The sequence below is a fragment of the Benincasa hispida genome, chromosome 1 (genome assembly GCF_009727055.1).
Source record: "Benincasa hispida cultivar B227 chromosome 1, ASM972705v1, whole genome shotgun sequence".
In the NCBI taxonomy this organism is placed as follows: Eukaryota; Viridiplantae; Streptophyta; class Magnoliopsida; order Cucurbitales; family Cucurbitaceae; genus Benincasa; species Benincasa hispida.
Window position 1 is genome coordinate 64,382,224 of NC_052349.1, and position 20,071 is coordinate 64,402,294.

At 38.9% G+C, this 20,071-nt stretch overlaps 1 protein-coding gene across 1 annotated transcript in view; it reads right to left on the reverse strand.

The window, feature by feature from the left end:
- Positions 1–20,071, reverse strand: part of LOC120078549 (glutamic acid-rich protein-like) — a 32,303-nt gene that overhangs the window by 12,090 nt on the left and 142 nt on the right. The window contains exon 1 of the mRNA XM_039032830.1: positions 19,961–20,071. This exon is cut by the window's right edge and continues 142 nt beyond it. Within this exon, the coding sequence (XP_038888758.1) occupies positions 19,961–20,071 (111 nt within the window). The remainder of the gene's footprint in view (positions 1–19,960) is intronic.

Consider the following 20,071-nt stretch of genomic DNA (forward strand, 5'->3'; position numbering starts at 1 on the left):
GTACATTACGCATGAGTAGTTAAATCTATCGAATGGGTTGATAAGCACTTAGCTAGCATAACTAGGGGTCTTCATTCTATGCGATTATCTTGTATTATGTATGCGTCATTCGTCATTCATTATTTGTCCTCTCATCCTTCAATGCATAGCTTCGATCGCGTGAATTCCAATGCATGATCGCATGCATTATTCCACCTAAGGTCTTTTCTTGTTATCTTCTATGCATTATCCTTTTGAAATTCTAATTTTCCCGATTGCATTGCTTTGCGATGTTTCTATAATGGTACATATAATTCACCGCATCTTCTAATTAATCATCACAAGACACTCCTTACTTTTATTAGCTTCTTCAAATTTTGAAAGTCTTTAAGTTTTATTTTGTGCAAACCTTCGCTCAAACGTTTGTTACCGCATTCCTGTAATTTTGCCTTTAGCTTTGCGGTGAGAACGTGTTAACCTCTAAGTTTGGGGGTGGTAGTGGTCTCGGAGAATTGCGTTCATTGCATTCCGATCATTTGAAAAAAAAAATTAATTCTAAGAATAACAACTCCACTGTCAACGCAATGAAAAAACCCATGTTGATAAGAGTTAAGTTGTGAAAGACACTTACGCATAGTTGGATGTCTGCATGACATACGTAGGGGCAAGCCAAAACGAAGGTATGTCGCTAGGATCAACGCATAAGCGCAACTCCTCTGTCCGGTGCAAGCCACAACAAGCGAGACAAGAGTTGAGTTGAATCTGGAATGCAATCGAAGTTGGATGCCCGCATGACACACATGGGGGTAGGCCAAAACGAAGGGCGTAACTAGGTTCAACGCTGCATTTGAATAAGTCATCACAAAATTTTAAAGTATTTTGAACAAACGCATTCTCAAAAGCTAAACGCAAAATTTCGGTGAATGAATAAAAAGTTTTTTAGCAAAGGCTTCCCAGATCTAAACTTAGAAAAGATCTTTTTGAAGAAGCAGCCAAAGTGGAGGAGACATTGCGGCGATGGTTAGAGGTATGAGAAAATTATATTCTGAGAAGCTGGTCAATGCAAAAGAAAGCCGAAAGGTGAGTTAGAATTTCTTGAGTATAACGCATGCTTGAGGACAAGCATGATTTTAAGTTTGGGCGTGTGATGACATGTAGAAATGCATGTCATCTTAGGCCTTTTACTTAGAATTATGAGGGCTGTTAAGCATAATATGCAGCAATTAAGTTCGGAATTCATGATAAAATGAGCTTGCATTGTTCAGCATTAAAAATCTCGGCTAACCCAATATTATGGGTTATTATGCGTTCAATGTTCTATTTTTATAGCTAACGTAGGAAGTGGACGCAAACGCGAAAACTGGACCACCGCATAGACAATCGTATGCGGAGAAACTCTCCATCGCAAAGGTGAACGCGTTCGATCAACGCATGGATGTTGTGGTAATCAGCCACATGCGTCCATCACATGGGAGTTATGCTCGTCAAGCGATTGCGGTTATCGTGTAGAGTTGCGGTATTAAGTGAATGCGGTCACTATATGATTGCGGCTACATGATAACGCATGATAAAGGGATCAACGCAAGGTTGATGGAATGAACGCATCAACGCATCTACCTTGGGAAAAGCAAAAGATGATGTTGACATTTCACCTACCACGCCGTTGGCAACAGAGCTTTAGAAAAGACTAAACGCGAATGTCAGAATCAGAACAGTCCATTAATGCTATCGGCGATCTAGGCTCTATATAAAGAAGCCGATTGGAAGAAATTCAACTTATCCAAGGTTTTTGCCTAAGTTTCAATTAATGTTTTCGCCTAAGGTTCGCCTAGGGCGGATCTTTGTGATCCAGACAAATGCATGAGAAGTCGCTTGAGAGTTCTTCACTTCTTTCATCCATTCCAAGTGACGATCGGAGCCTTCGACCGGAGCTAGATCTTGAGAGAGTCAGCTTCATCACCCATCCATGGCACCACCGGTAGCCTTGACGCACATCTGCTTGAAGCAAGTCTTTGGTTCCAGCCAATCATTTTATTTTCCTTTCTTTTCTTATATTGTATTGTATGACATTTTGTGATTAAGGAATTAATACATTTTGTTTTCAATACATTTCTATATTTTCTTCGACTCCATCTCTATCTTCTTTACTTAGCATCTTCAACCTTCATTGTATTACTTAATGAGATTGCTTGAGTATTGCATACTTAATCTTGTGGATTAGGGATATGAAGCATGTAGCAAACCATCGAGAGGTGTGCGTTTCGTGAGTGTGTGAGTAAACCTTATTTGCTTAGTGTGAAGCTGTAGTAACACTTGTCTATAGGCCAACGCAATGCTTGTCTATGAGTAAAGTCAGCAACAACCAACTGCCCGGAAGGGTAAGTGGTTGGTCGCATTAAACAATGTATGCATTGTTCAATAGAGATATGAATAATCTTATGTCAGCAAAGTTCATGTAGTTACTTTGTCTATGAGCGCATCATTCATCATTTAGGCTTACTTGAGAGAGTAGTCTAAAATCCAAATCTAAAACTCGAGAGACCAGATTGGAACGCATAGGCAAGAATAGGGAAATTAGAGATAAACTCTGTTTGCTTTCACACAGCGTATACTCCCTACGGATAGGATATTGCATGCGTCTAGGAAGTAGGATATGGTGGTTGTATGCAGTCATCTCGACACTTAGGCATACCCACCGTATACGTCCTAGAGTTAGGCTCAAGTGTGTGTAGCATGATTGCATGGCTTGCATTGATTAAGGTTGCCCTTGCGGTCACTCTTAAGTATTGCAATGAAAACATTTTCGCATTTTATCTATTTTTTCCATTCATTTGTTTCATGTCAAGAGTTGTCGTGTCTCTACCTCTCATGCATATTCTCATTGCGTTGTCTGTTAGCTAGGAGTAAGAGTAGTGTTAGCTTAGAAACCTTCCCATCCATTCTTTAATTCAACCGCCGCATGCACATTATCGCATTCACCCAGCTACAAGTCCCTGAGTTCAACCTCGGATCACCCGAGAAACTTGTGTTCGCGTTATACTTGGCGTGAGCGCAAGAAAACTTATGACAGGATGCATGGTCATCGTATACATTTATTAACGCATAGTCATTCCAACGCATGACCATCAACGCATGACAATCAACGCATACCTTAAGAACATGCATCACACATTGCGTCCAAGGTATTTTAGTTGTCGAGTAAATTGACATCTAATTTCCCGTCATCAAGTTTTTGGCATCGTTGTCGGGAACTTGGCAGCTAATTGTTTGTTGAGTTTTGTGTCCCTGCAAGCAACCTTTTTTATCTTGGGAGTATTGCAGCTTGTGCGACCAGGCTGCAAACAATATTGAAGTGTAGGCGATGTGCTGAAAGCCAATTTGACCCCAAGGTAGAGGGGCAATCTGTCGCAAGAGCTGAAGGTAATTCTAAGCACATGGTGGCAAACATGAGCCCAACAATTGCCGGAAGTTCCAATGGTCAAGGCAACTTGACCCAAGTAGTTGAGAGCCATCTTCTGCATGGAAGACTCTTTGCGGTGACAACACACCTATTTTTCCAGGGACGTCTTCTACTCTATCTTTAACTTGCTTTCTTAGTTTAGGTTATTTTTATTTTTATTGTTATTTTGGATATATGGATGCTTCTTTGGTTGTGGTACGATTGTTCCTTGTAAGTGCGACAATAAGTCTACTCGGTGCGTAGTTCAACGGAAGAATTCCTCTCATTCTTCAACGCATGGCTTCGATCGCATGAATTCCAACGCATGATCGCACGTGTTGTTCCGCCTAAGTTTTTTTCTTGTTATCTTCTATGCATTATCCTTTTGAAATTCTAATATTCCTGATTGCGTTGCTTTGCGATGTTTCTATGATGGTACGTATAATTCACCGCATCTTCTAATTAATCATCGCAAGGCACTCCTTACTTTTATTAGCTTCTTCAAATTTTGAAAGTTTTAAGTTTTATTTTGTGCAAACCTTCGCTCAAACGTTTGTTACCGCATTCCTGTAATCTTGCTTTTAGTTTTGCGGTGAGAACGCTACCAACCTCTAAGTTTGGGGGTGGCAGAGGTCTCAGAGAATTACGTTCATTGCATTGCGATCATTTGAAAAAAAAAATTAATTCTGAGAATAACAACTCCACTGTCAATGCAATGGGGAAACCCATGTTGATAAGAGTTAAGTTGTGAAAGGCACTTACCTGTAGTTGGACGTCTACATGACACATGTAGGGGCAAGCCAAAACGAAGGTAAGTCGCTAGGATAATCGCATAAGCGCAACTCCTCTGTTCGACGTAAGCCACAACAAGCGGGACAAGAGTTGAGTTGAATATGGAATGCAACCGAAGTTGGATGTCCGCATGACACACGTAGAAGTAGGCCAAAACGAAGGGCGTAACCAGGTTCAATGCCGCATTTAAATAAGTCATCGCAAAATTTTAAAGTATTTTGAGCGAACACTGATAACTTGTAGAAATACAAGTTATTTATACTGTTTTATTTAGATATTGCGGCTAAAAGAAAGAAAAGTTGCGTCGATAGTATAGAAATTGGCTAAGAAATGCGAAAATTATAAAATGTTGTCAATACACCTACTAACACCATTGCGATAGTAGAATAGAATATTTCAGTTTCTGTTTTTCAGGAAATAAGTCACCGCATGCATTAATGGCTCAAAGACGAAATGAATAATGCATCTACGTCGCATTGCGCCCATCAATCAAGAATGAAGATATGATCAACGCAATGACGGTGCATGCGACAATCGATCAAGAGCTTTAGCGATCAACACAATTTCAACCACATGTGGTAATAAAAAAAAATAACACCACATGCGGCGATCGATCGAAGATGTGAAGAGCAACGCATTTGCGGAAGATTCTGACAAGTGTACAGCTCTCAGTTGTGCATTTCTAACGGGTTGATTGCATAACAGAAGGAATTTTCCATTCCGCCATTTCAGGAACTACCATAACTATACAGTGGGGACCACAAATTCAAAGAGCCAAAGCCTCACTTAATAATAGCTTCTTCAAATTCGCTAAAAATATATACAGATATAGATACTGGTACATACATATATACATAGAGACATGCATATACTGATTCTGAGAGAGAGGCTGGTCTAAAGCGACTTACAAAGTAGATCCGAGAGACCTACACGACAAGGCCGAGAGGTGAGTCTTCGAGTAGAGAATTCTTCCAATTCCCATAGGTGAAGCTCTATGCGAAGGTCAATTCTATCGGGAAAGCAAGCCTGAGAGGGAAGCTTTCCTCTCCACCACTTCCACATGCCGGCAAGCACAATCTCCGTTTGGGATCTGTGTCAAGACGTTGACACTCTTTCTGTATTTTTTTTTAATCTCTATTTCATCATTTGTATTCATCTTCTCTAATCTTTCATTCACAACATGTATCGAATGCTTAATTTTAGAATTAAATGTTATGATATTCACCATTGTTATCTTTCTATCTCTTTTCGTACATCCATAATCCATTTTCTCCATGATGTGTTCTTAATCCCCTAAGTAAATAGCAAGAATTAAGCGAGTTAGTTAATTTGTGCTAAGGAAATAATTAAGTTTAGCTAAAGCATGCTCAATGGCATCTTCACCTGTGAGAGCAGAAGTGAAGATGTTATTCCGCCTATCGAGAGAAGCTTGGAAGAATGCGTTAACTAAAGCAAGAAGTATTTTCAGAGATGGAAACAACCTTGCATTCATCACGTTCATCCTAGTTTCACCATAGAGATATGGGGACGAGGCAGATCACCGAGAGGTGTACGCCAAGAGAAAGCAGAACCTTAGTTGCGTCTTTAACACAATTAACAAACTTGTGATGTTTTTACTATTTACTCTTTCTTTTTCTGCTTCATTCATAAAGACTTGCCATCACATACATCAATTCTTTGTACAACTTCACAGTCAGTTCTCGACCTCAGTATCATGTATCTTGTATCTTGTATCATATTAGTTTAGGATTTTACTTTATCAACGAAAATTTTATTTCATCGCAATTTATATTTCTGTATAAACCACCATTCTTTATTCATTGTTAAAAACCGGTCGCATGTATCACATAAGTATCGCATTAACGAAAACAATCCCTGTGTTCGACCTCGGATCATTCTGAGAAACTTGCGTTGGAATTATACTTGGTTTCAGCGCAAGGAAACTTGTGACACGCACTACTTCATCGCATACTACGAGCAACTCTTAACGACGCATATAATTAGAATGTAGTATCGCATAGAAATGTCTTTATCACAAGCACTTGAGCGTATATAGCACTTGAGCGTATTGGTGAATGATTGTTTAAAAGAAATTGAATACCGCAAAGTCCTAGCGATTTGAGTTGATGAAAAAAGAAAAAAAATGAAAATGAAGAAAAAAATATAATAACAATAATAAAAATGATAATAACAATCAACATTCGGTATGCATTACGATGATGGGTGCATCTTGTGCTAACAAGATACACTTTGCGTTCATTTTTCACAAATGCATTGTGTTGAAGGGTGTATTGCGCTCGTATGTATTTTTCGCTTGTCCTTAGCGAAAACGCACTATGTCGAGGTAGTGTTGCACCAGTAGAAATACTGTGCGCCCGTCCTCCAGAAATGCGTTGAGCCGAGGAGTGTGTTGCGCTGATACATGCGTTGTTGCCCGTCCTCTGCAAATATGCATTTGCGGTAATAGATGCATTGTGTTAATCTTTAACTTTGCACCCATTCGAGTAAAATACAAAGGATAATTTCACTCATTATTTCTATGTATAGAAGCTATTCCTTGATTCTTTGTACATGCTAAAATTTTGTATTGCGATATTTGTAATTCTTTGTATACTTGGTTAATTTTAATACAACTGAGTAACAATTCTTTCTGTATGCATTAGCCTCTCATTTATCGTCCTGTGTCAATTATTGCGATGTTCTTTATCTTTTATTTTGTGTTATTCATTGCACTGCCATGATGAGTATTATGCATACCCTTAGCAACCTGTCCCACACTTTGTATTTTCTGACTAACACTTCGATAATTTGTAGCAATAGCATTGCTTTACCTTTTATCCTTCAAGACTCTGCTCAAATCTTCTTTTCAAAATTTTAACTAAGTGTTTTGTCTATTGTGTCCAAAACAACGCAATGAGGACCTTGCACATCTCTAAATTTGGGGGTGGGGAAGGTCTGAGCAGATGCGATCAAGCGGATGTAGTTATCATTAGGAAATACGTTCATCATAAAAAAAAAATAAAAAAAAATAATTTCATACAAACTCCAATGTCAGCGCAAGGGAAAACCCAAACCTGATAAGAGTTAAGTCATGAAAGGAACCTGCTCATAGTTGGATGTTCGCATGACACCCGTGGGAGCAAGCCAAAACGAAGGTGGGTTTCCAAGAACGATGCAATATGGAAAGAGAAAAAAAATAAGAATATAAGAGACAACTCCTCTGATCAGCAAAACTTAAACGTAGTTGAAAATCAAGAGTTGAAGTTGAGATTGGCACACAACCGTAGTTGGATGTTCGCATGAAACCCGTGGGAACAAGCCAAAACGAAAGGTGTAACCATGATCAACAGTCTATAATAAATGACGCAAACTAGACCACTGCATATTGACGCACCAAGTTGTTTTTGCATGAAGAGATAAACATTCTTTTCAAAACAAGAAGGAAATTTTTGAGTAAGAGATTTGTTGTATAAAAGAATAAAGTAGAGCATGTTTATGAATTATTAAAGGATAGAAGGAAATTGCGTTGTTAAGTAATGTTGTGTAGGTGGAGTATTTGGAGGAACCAATCGATGGAAAATTGAGGATAAGAATTGAACGATATTGCCTTAGTTGAAGATATTCTTGAGGAGAAGCATATATTTAAATTTGGGGGTGTGATAACTTGTAGAAATACAAGTTACTTATATTGTTTTATTTAGATATTGCGGCTAAAAGAAAGAAAAGTTGCGTCGATAGTATAAAAATTGGCTAAGAAATGCGAAAATTATAAAATGTCGTCAATACACTCACTAACACCATTGCAATGGTAGAATAGAATGTTTCAGTTTCTGTTTTGCAGGAAATAAATCACCGCATGCATTCATGGCTCAAAGACAAAATGAAAAATGTATCTACGTCGGATTGCACCCATCAATCAAAAACGAAGAAATGATCAACGTAATGATGGTGCATGCGACAATCGATCAAGAGCTCTAGCGATCAACGCAATTTTAACCGCATGCAATAATAAAAAATAACACCGCATACGGCGATCGATCGAAGATGTAAAGAGCAACGGATTTGCAGACGATTCTTACAAGTATACAGCTTTCAGTTGTGCATTTCCGACGGGTTTATTGCGTAACAGAAGGAATTTCTCATTACGCCATTTCAGGAATTACCATAATCATACAGTGGGGACCACTCATTCAAAGAGCCATGCCTCACCTATAAATAGCTACTGCAAATTCACTAAAATATATACATGAATACATAAAGATGCGCATATGCTAATTCAGAGAGAGAGGCTGGTCTAAAGCAACTTACAGAGTAGATTCGGGTGAACCACGAGACAAGGACGAGAGGTGAGTCTCTGAGTAGAGAATCCTTCCAATTCTCGTAGCTAAAGTTCAGTGCGAAGGTCAATTCTACCAGGAAAGCAAGCCTGAGAAGGAAGCTTTCCTCTCCACTACTTCCACACGTCGGCAAGCACAACCTCTGTTCAGGATCTGTGTTAAGACATTGACATTCTTTCTGTATTTGTTTCAAATCTCTATTTCATCATTTGTATTCATCTTCTTTACTCTTTCATTCGCAACATGTATCGAATGCTTAATTTTAGTATTAAATGTTATGATAATTTCCATTGTCATCTCTCTGTCTCTTTCCGTACATCCATAATCCATTTTCTCCATGATGTGTTCTTAATCCCATGGGTAAATAGTAAGAATTAAGCGAGTAAGTTAATTTGTGTTAAGGAAATAATTAAGTTTGGCTAAAGTGTGCTCGACAGCATCTTCACCTGTCAGAGCAGAAGTGAAGATATTATTTCGCCTATCGAGAGAAAGTTGGAAGAATGCGTTAACTAAAGCAAGAAGTATTTCCAGAGATGGAAACAACCCTGCGTTCATCACGTTCATCCCTGTTTCACCATAGAGATATGGGAACGCGGCCGATCACCGAGAGGTGTACGCCAAGCGAAAGCAGAACCTTAGTTGCATCTTTAACCCAATTGACAAACTTGCGATGTTTTTATTATTTACTATTTCTCTTTCTGCTTCATTCATAAAGACGTACCATCACATACATCGATTCTTTGTATAACTTCACAGTCAGTTCTCGACCTCAGTATCATGTATCATGTATCTTGTATCGTGTATCATATTAGTTTAGGATTTATTTTATTAACGCATTTTTACTTTCACCGCAATTTATATTTCTGTATAAACCCAAATTCTTTATTCATTGTTAAAAATCGGTCGCATGTATCACAATAGTAGCGCATTAATGAAAACAATCCCTGTGTCGACCATGGATTATTCTGAGAAACTTGCGTTAGAATTATACTTTGTTTCAGCGTAAGAAAACTTGTGACACGCACTATTACATCACATACTACGAACATATCATTAACAATGCATATACTTAGACGTAGTATTGCATAGAAATTCTCTTTATCGCAAAACACTTGAGCGAAATTAGAGCAGCGTTAGAGTTAGATAAAAAGGAATAAATTTTATTGTTACAAGTTTATGGCACCGTTGCCGGGGACATGAGCTTGTAGCACATTATCTATCATCACAGTGCATGCATAACAAGGAATTAATTTTTATCGTTACAACAACCACCAATAATAGAGTTGAAGACCCTTCTTAACCACCTAAAGTATGCGTTTCTGGGGCCGAATGAGAAGCTGTCCGTAATCATTTCCTCTACACTTAGTGAAAACCAAGAAAATGCGCTGCTGAGCATTCTGAGAAAATATGTAAAAGCAATTGGCTGGACTCTCGCAGACATTCGAGGAATTAGCCCCGCATACTGTATGCATAGAATTCATCTCGAAGAAAACCACAAAGGATCGATCGAACATCAGTGCAGACTCAACCTTACGATGAAGAAGGTCGTAAAGAAGGAGATAATCAAGTGGTTAGACGTGGACATCATCTATTCGATAGCAGATAGCACATGGGTTAGCCCCGTGCAGTACGTGCCGAAGAAAGGTGGGATGATGGTAGTCCCTAATGCAAATAACGAGCTGATACCGCAAAGGATCGTCACCGGGTGGCGGATTTGCATGGACTACCGCAAACTGAATGCGACAACAAAGAAATATCATTTCCGCTTACCTTTTATTGAGCAAATGTTGGATCGTCTAGCTGGAAATGACTTCTACTACTTTTTGGATGTGTATGTCGATATAATCAAATCATGATTGCTCCCGAAGATCAAGAAAAGACCACATTCACCTGTCCGATGAACATTGCTTTTCGTCACATGTCGTTCGAACCTCGCAATGCGCGAGCACTTTCCAAAGGTGCATGATGGTCATCTTTTCAGAATATCTCGAAGACTCTGTAGAAATATTCATAGACGACTTCCTGTATATGAGCACACATACGAAGTCTGTCTTGACAACTTGGAGAAGATATTGAAAAGATGTGATGAACGAACCTCGTGCTTAATTGGGAGAAATGCCATTTTATGGTGAAGAAGGGCATTATGCTAGGGCATAAGATATCTAGGGACAGGTTGGAGGTGGACAGGCAAAAATTTAAAGCAATTGAAAGCTCCCACCTTCAACAAGTGCAAAGGCTGTTAGAAGTTTTTTGGGACATGCCGGATTTTACAGACGTTTGTCAAGGACTTTTCAAAGATAGCACGCACCGCTGAGTGCGTTGATGGAGGTTGATAGAATATTTGACTTTGATGACAATTGCCTCAACGTATTCATGATTTTTGAAGAATGCATTAACGACCGCGCCCGTGTTGATCGCACCAGATTGGACACTTCCCTTTGAATTAATGTGTGACGCGAGCAGGTAATGCCGGATGGCAGCAGTGCTAGCACAGAAGAGAAAAACAATACTATATCCCATCGCATATACGAGAAAACTTTGAATCCTGCTCAAAACTAACTACACCACCACAGAAAAAGAGTTGATTGCCATAATATTCGCGTTGGAGAAATTCAGGGCATATTTGCTGGGAACAAAAAGTACTCATCCACACTAACCACTCAGCGATAAAATATTTAATGACAAAGAAAGACGCGAAGCTGAGATTATTAGATGGGTTCTCCTCCTCCAGGAATTCGATATGAAATAATTGACCGCAAGGGGACAGAGAATCAAGTTGCAGATCATTTATCCAGACTGGAAAAATCCTGAGGTTGACCGCAATCAGTCAGAGTGAGCGCAGTGTTCCCATACGAGCAGCTATTTCAGATTGAAGAATTGCCATGGTATGTAGACGTGGAAATTATCTGGTTTGTGAGCAATTTTCCGAGATATACCGACCACCAAAAGAGGAGGCTCAAACATGAATGTAGATCATATTATTGGATGAGCCAAATCATAAGAGGGGTCAGACCAGATTCTGCGATTGTGTTGTACCAGATGCTGCTCACCAACGCATTATTATCGCAATGTATATTCACCATATGGTGGGCACTTTGGAGGCCAGCGCACAGTAACGAAAGTATTACAAGGGGTATTATTGGCCAACACTATTTAAGGATGCAAGAGATCGCGCGATGAAGTGTGACCGGTGCCAACGCACAGTAATATTTCAATGGAAACATGCATGCCCATGAACATCATTAGAACTAGAGTTGTTCGACATCTGAGGCATTGATTTCATGGGACCATCCCACCTTCAATGGTCACAAGTATATTCTGTTAGCCGTCGACTATGTGTCCAAGTGGTAGAAGCCATAAGCATGCGCCGCAAGCGATGCGACAGTAGTCTCTAAATTCCTGAAGAAAAATATTTTCACACGTTTTGGCACTCCACGTGCCAAAATAAGTGAAGAAGGCTCCCACTTTGTCAATTACCTCGTCAAAAATCTGCTGCTCAAATATAATATCCTCCACAAAGTGGCCACCGCATACCATCAACAGATGAATGGTCAAGCTGAAGTGTCCAACCGAGAAATTAAGCTAATATTGGAGAAGGTGGTAAAGCCTTCGCGAAAAGGCTGGGCAACAAAGCTGGATGATGCGCTGTGGGCATATAGAACTGCCTACAAAACACCGATAGGCATCTCTCCATATGCATTGGTGTTTGGTAAAGCATGTCATTTACCACTAGAGCTGGAGCACAAAGCGCTGTGGGCGGTGAAGAAGCTTAACTACGACTTAAAAGCAGCAGGGGAAGAAAGAAAACTACAATTGATCGAGATTGATGAGTGGAGAACGCAAGCTTATGAAAATGCCAAAATTTACAAAGAACGAGCAAAACATTGGCATGACAACCGGCTATGTAGCAAAAATCTCCACGTCGGATACGGTTATGGCTCTTTCCCAGCAAATTAAAGTCGCACTGGTCCGGACCCTTTATAATTAAAGAAATATTCATGCATGGTGCGATTGAGTTGATTAATGAGGAAGGGACCCGTACATTCAAGGTTAACGGGCAAAGAGTCAAGGCATATTATTGCGAGGGTGATTTTCATCGAGAAAAGACCTCTGTAGACCTGAGAAATCGAGAATGAAGGAAAATTGAGTGGCCCCTGCACTGGCATGCAACAGGAAATCATCTGGGGCTCAAGTCTTCTAGAGTATCATTTTTCTTACTTATGATTCATGAACTCTCAATACTATGATGTTATTTCAAATATCGTTTATCTGTCTTCATTTTACATCTTTATATAAAAAAAATTGTTATCTTTGTTTTTTATTATTTGTCCCTCTTGATGTTTTTCTTTGCAAACGATCGAGGTAAACGATTGCGGAGGCACTACACGAAGACGCAACTACTTAATTTTGTCATCGCAATCGAAAGAAAGTAGATCGCCGCAAAGTAGGATGCGTCAACAAATAATGTGGGCGACAATGCAAATTTGGGGGTTGTATCTTTCCTTGATTTTATTCCAAATTTTGCACTATCACATCGCGTTTTAATTTTGAAAATTCTATCACTGCGTCCTCTTTGGTTACCGCAATCATTTAACATTGATCAATTTAGTAAGTCACCGCATGATTTCTCTTTGCCAATTATGATTTCAATGATGAAACACATGCTTCTATTTTTTCGTATACACTAGAGTCAACTTAATTTTAGGACAGTCACCTAATGAAATATTTCTAGAAGTTAGTGGTCTGCTAGCTTTCTTTCAAACTGACCCTTTACGAAACTTCCTAAGAACATCGCATGACTTCTTTCAATCTTTTGGCAATGAGGACATTGCCACATTTTAAATTTTGGGGTGCGGTATTCATTTTTCGACCTTGCTATTTTTGGCCTTGCTTATCTAAAAAAAAATCATAACCTTGCGATCGGATCCTACTCGTAGTTGGATGTCCGCATGACACACGTAGGAGCAAGCCAAAATGAAGGTAGGAATCGTGATCAACGCATAAATAAATGATCGCAACTCCGCTTGCAATGGGCATGAGTTTAGTCTGAGAAAAGAGCGCCTTGCTCGTAGTTGGATGTCCGCATGAAACATGTGGGGGCAAGCTAAAATGAAGGCGAGGCACTTGGATTAGCGCAAGGTCAGAGGAAAAAACAAATAATGTCTAAAATATGCAAGGATAAAAAAAAATATTTAACACCCCAGTGAAAAAAGTTTTGTTGAAATAAATCATGCGATGTCCTGGAATCTAGTAAAGTCTTTTTGAAGGTTAAACTTGCGGTCCCTAAATTTTAGAAATATTTTATGAAGATACCTAGATAAGAATTAAGGAAATTTTGGTGTATAAGATTTGAATAAGGCATCCTTGAGAAATCTAGGAAAAGAGAAGGCGATCGACTTTCTAAAGGAAATCTTTAGCTTATGCTTGAGGACAAGCATTGTTTAAATTTGAGGGTGTGATAACGAGCAGAAATGCACGTTATTATATGGCTAAGTTATTAAACAATGCAGACTTGCGATGATAAAAATATATAAGATTGCGTCCAAAAAACATTAAGTTCATAATATTGCAGTCGTATGTGTCCATCGCATTAAAACAGTTAACTTATGTATTTTTGTGCATAATATGTGTTGACACAAGGCGGAAAATGAGATCCAAAGAAATCAACGGTCGAGTGCATGAAAAGATTGTGTTAACACAAGGCTATGGGGTTATTTGCGCTCGCAAATATCTGCTCAAGAAGGTTGCCGCATAGTGCTGCCACAACTTGGTGGACACATCCGGGTGAAAAGCGTAATAAATCACAATGGGATAGAAAGCTGATGACGGTTGATTCCGAATTAAGTTGACAAGCCGTTAACGAACTACTGTAGCAAGTACACTCAAATTTTCGGTGAAAAATATTCGGCACATCAGACAGAGAATTAATGACATTCCATCAGTGCAATCATAAGAGAGAAGAAGCCTTTCACCTTGAAGCTCTATAAATACCGAAGGCAACCTTCAGTGAAGGAGTTCAACCGTTAGAGAATTTTCCCTTTAGATAGAAGTAGCCTTGTTCATAATTTTCTTTTACTTAGAAGGCAGAAGCGAGGGAAGTGAGATTGTACCGAGAGATCGTTCCGGTGAAATTGGAAGAATGCTAGAAGCATCGAGATCAGAGAGAGGGCCAACTCCTACGGAAACAGGAACATCTTTTGAGGAGAATAGAGTTAACAGTGTAAAAGCCTTGGGGAGCAAGGAATTGCTACCAGGCTCTCTACCCTTATCTTCCATTATCATTTTGTACTCTGGACTTATCTATAGAAATAGAATTTACATCTTTATATATGTTCACTCTCTGTACAATACGCATGAGTAGCTAAATCTGTCGAATGGGTTGAGAAGCACTTAGCTAGCATAACTGGGGGTCTTCATTCTATGCGATTATCTTGTATTATGTATGCATCATTCATTTATTAGAGATACTCGAGAGGGTAGTCTAAGGATAGAATCTAGGCTTGAAAAAGTCAGGTTAGAATCTAGGCTCGAAAGAGTTATATTAGAAATGCATAATCAAGAGATAGGAGCTTATGAATAAGCATTGTTTGCCATTAATGCATCGCATGCCTCCTAGAGATAGGTTACGATTGTATGCGGTCACCTTGTTCTTGTGTGCATCTTGCATCATCACATAGGCAAGAAGTAGAGACTTAGGAATAAGCTCTATAGACATTATCGAAATCATCGCATGCATTGGAAAATGATTGATGTCGCATAAGTGTAGCATGATTGCATAATTTGAACGCATTCTCAGGAAATGCTAGCTAAAGAACTTCTCAACCCATTCCTCCGCATACTCAGTGTATTTGTCGCATAATCCATCTTTTCTCAAATCCACCGCATACCTTTTATACTTCAAACAACAAACCAACCAAACCATTAATTTATTTGTTACCATAAAGTGATCTTAAAAATTATTGTCGCATATTGTGTTCCTTAGTCCCTGAGTTCGACCCTGGACTTACCAGGAAACTCAATAGGATTTATACTTGGGTTTTGCTAAGACAAATTGTTGCACAACGCATTTCCCATCACCGCAATTTCCTTTCATTATATCATCGCATAAAACAATGCATCAATCGGAAATGCACTGTTTCGACCGGAACGTACACCCTTTCTAAAGTCACTGCTTGGAAAGCTAAGATGGAGAAGGAGAGGAAATTGAACTGGGAATTTAGACAATGAATTCTATGTGTCACGAACTACTGAAGGCCTCGCCTTTTATAGGCCTTCAGTGTCGAAATGGACCGTTTTAAAAATAATCAACAGACCGTTTTAAAAAATAATTAACGGACCATTTTAAATATAATCAACGGACCGTTTTAAAATTAATCAATGGACCATTTTAAAAATAATCAATGGACCATTTTAAATATAAATTTGCACCCAAAAATCCCTCACTTGGAAATTTAAACAAAACGAGAAGAGAGAAAAGATTTTCATCGAGCAGTTTTAGTCTATACAACATTGTGCATAAGCAAAGGTGTCTTACAACTTGAACCTTTACATAGTGTAGATGATTCAGAATATACTAGAGTAACCCTTGGTTTTGAACTCTATCTCTAACACCATCTCACACAGAGTGTTATTAAGGTGTCGTACGAAAGCCCGGGCTTTTAAGGCCTAGCATGTGAATCCCAGTTTAGTGAATGCTCTAGAGAGTTTGCCCAAAAACTCCATAGGAAGCGGCCCCACTTCCACATTCATACAGGTGTGTCTATCAAGCTTACTCCTGTAGCTGGGTACCTCACTTGTCATCAAGTATAGACCTCATTAAGAACTGAGTTCAACCTTTCTTACACTTCAGGATATCATGCTCAAACTTTAAGTCGTAGGAATGAAACTCTGTGTTTGGTTTAGCATGATTCACTATATATCACTCGTGATCAGTTATTACCCGTTGAACCTGTTTCTTGGGATCTCTAGTCTACAGGTTGGGTTTTCCTCATTGTGATTCATTTTTTGATAGGCATGAGTCCCATCCCTTCTGAGGTTCTGAAAACCTTTTCTCTGGCCAGTTCTTTCATCAAAGGATCTGCCAAATTTTCATTAGTCCATATGTGATCCACTCTAACTGCACCAGTAGTGAGAAACTCTCTAATGATATTGTGCTTATGACGTATTTGACGTTTCTTTCCGTTGTAGTAACGGTTCTGAACTTTTGTGATTGCTGCAATACTATCGCAATGGATCAATATGGTTGGTACCGGCTTTTCTCAAAAGGGAATCTCTAATAGCAGACTTCTAAGCTAGCCTGCTTCTTTACTAGTTGTCGCTAGTGCTATTATTTCTGACTCCATCATAGATTGGGCTAAAATAGTCTGTTTCTTGGACTTCCAAGAGACAACTCCACCAGCTATATTGAAGATATAGCCACTTGTAGTCTTTGAATCATTCAAAAGAGAGGTCTAATCAGCATCGCTGAACCCTTCTAGGACAATGGAAAACTTTTGATAATGTAATCCTAAGTTTTGGGTTTTCTTTAAGTATCTCATGACCCTTTCTATAGCAGTCCAATGCTCTTTACTAGGTCTGCTTGTCAACTTGCAAAGTAGTCCTACAGCATAAGCTATGTCAGGCCTAGTGCAGTCGACATCATATCTAAGATTGCCTATGATGCTCGCATACTCAGATTGATTAACACTGCCACTAGTGTTCTTGAACAACTTGACACTAGGGTCATAAGGAGTACAGGCTGGTTTACACTCAAAGTAATTATATTTCTTTAGAATCTTTTCTATATAGTGAGATTGATCTAAAGAAATTCTCTTTTCAGACCTATTTACATTTATGCCTAAGATTACACTAGCTTCTCCTAAGTTTTTCATGTCGAAGTTCGCACTCAATATTGATTTTACATCATTTATGACGTGCAAGTTTGACCCAAAGATCAATAAATCATCTACATATAGACACAAGATAGTGCAGAGGTTATTATCAAACTTATGATAGATGCATTTTTCACTTTCATTAACCTTGAAACCTTTAGATAGGATAAGGTTGTCAAATTTTTCATGCCATTGCTTAGGAGCTTGTTTTAGTCCATAGAGAGATTTTTCTAATTTACACACCTTATTTTTCTTGACCATGGACAATAAAACTCTCAGGTTGTTCCATGTAAATCTCTTCTTCAAGTTCACCGTTTAGAAAAGCGGTTTTTACATCCATTTGATGTACTACGAGGTTATAAAGGGCAGCGAGAGAGAACAGAACACGGATAGAGGTAATTCTAGTGACAGGGGAGAAGGTGTCAAAGAAATCTACGTTTTCTCTCTATCTAAAGCCCTTCGCTACTAACCTGGCTTTAAATTTTTCGACAGTCCCATCAGGTCTAAGTTTCCTCCTTAAGATCCATTTGCACCCTATTGCCTTACATCTTGGGGATAGATCTACTAAGTGCCAAGTCCTATTTGACTCAAGTGAGTCCATCTCATCATTTATGGCTTCTTGCAATAGGTTGGCATCTACTGAGAACAGGGCAACTCTTAGATCTTTAGAGTTTTCTTCTAGATTATAGGTCAGGGAGTCATTTTCGAAATCTTTGGCAGTTCTAGCTCTTTTGTTTCTTCTAGGTTCTAGGTCAGTTTCCTCTATAGGGTTAGGATTTCTAACTAGGGTTATACCACTTGAACCAGAGCCCCACTATTCCTTGATTTAAAAGGAAACCTATTTTCAAAGAAGTCAGCATCATTTGACTCAATGATCACTTGGTTCACTAGATCATAGAACCTATAGGCTTTACTATTTAAGGCATAACCTATAAAGACACACTCGTAAGCTCTACTAGCCAACTTTCTCCTTTTTTGGGTCAGGAATCCTTACAAAGGCTAAACAACCTTATGTTCTTAAGTAGGAAAAGTTTGGTTTCTTATTCTTGAGAATTTCGTGAGGTGAAGTTTTATTTTTAGATTTCGAGATTCTATTTAGAACATAACACACGGTAAGGATGATTTCACCCCACCAATAAGATGCAGCTCTTGAACTAAGTAAAATAGCAACTACTAGCTCAGCTAAAGTTCTATTTTTCCTTTCGACTTTTCCATTCATTTCAGGAGAATAAGGTGCGGTCTTTTCCTGTATTATTCCATGTGAGTTAAAGAATTCATTAAAACTGTCTGATTCGTACTCGGTTCCCCTATCACTACAAAGTCTTTTAACTTTTCTATTAAACTGATTCTTTATTTCAGAAACAAAAAATTTGAAGGCATCAAAAGCATCACTTTTATTTTTCAGCATGTATACAAAAGTAAAATCAGAGTAGTCGTCAATAAAAGTAATAAAATATCTTTTATTGTTCCTAGTCAATATGCCATCAAATTCATAGACATCAGAATGAATCAAATCAAGAGGTTCAAAATTCCTAAGTACAGATTTATGCGGAGTTATTGACTACAATACTCGCATTTATCAAAATCATTCGTGGATAACTTAGGTATCATTTCCAGCCTAATCATGATACTAATTAAATTCTTATTCACATGACAGAGTCTAGCATGCCAAATATTCATAGAACACAGCATATACACAGAAGATTTCATTTTATTAAGGTCTAGATTTAATTTGAACATTCTCTCAGTTGCATACCCTTTCCCTACAAATACATTATTTTTGGTAAGGGTATATAGGTCTGGCCCTATAGTTTGAGTAAACTCGGCTTTGTTGAGAAGATAGCCCGAAACAAAATTCTTTCGTATCTCTGGAGTGTACAGAACGTCCTTCAACGTGAGGGTCTTTCTAGAGGTAAATTTCAGTTCCACCTCGTCAGTTCCAGCAACTTTCGTGGAGTGGTGATCTCCCAACAGAATATTCTTATCCTTAGTTTCAGTATAAGTTTTAAATAGACTAAGGTCACGACAGACATGGCACATCGTGATAGACATGGTACGTCGTGCCAGTGTCTATCCACCACCCTTCACAACCACCGATCACATTTACTTCTGTGATCATGGCGACTAACGGTTCTTCTGTCAGGTTTGCCTGACCAGCAGAACAACGTCTGTTCCTATAGTTCCTAGCTATGTGCCCAGGTTTATTACAATTAAAGTAGAGGAACTATACCGTTTCTCCTGAAGGGGCTTATGTTTTTTCTGTTGGTTCTGGTTGCTGGAGCCACGGTTCTGACCTTTCTTTTTTGTCCTCTTAGGTTTTTGGTCAGGTTTTACCACGGTAGAGGCAAGTTTCCTAGAAACTGAGTTCACCTCCTCCCTCTGGTCCTGCTTCCGAGCTTCCTCCTCGATCCTTAGTCGGGTTATAAGACTTTTCAAGGAGAACTCCTTGGTCTTATACCTCAAAGTGTTCTTAAAGTCCTTCCACAAGAGGGGCAGTTTATCAATAATAACAGCAACTTGGAATTGTTCATCTAGAGGCATACCTTTAGTAAATATCTCGTGAGCTATCTTTTGGAGTTCATGGGATTGGGCCTCCACGGATTTGTCATCCGTCATCTGGAACTTGAGATAACGGCTAACCGCATATTTCTTCG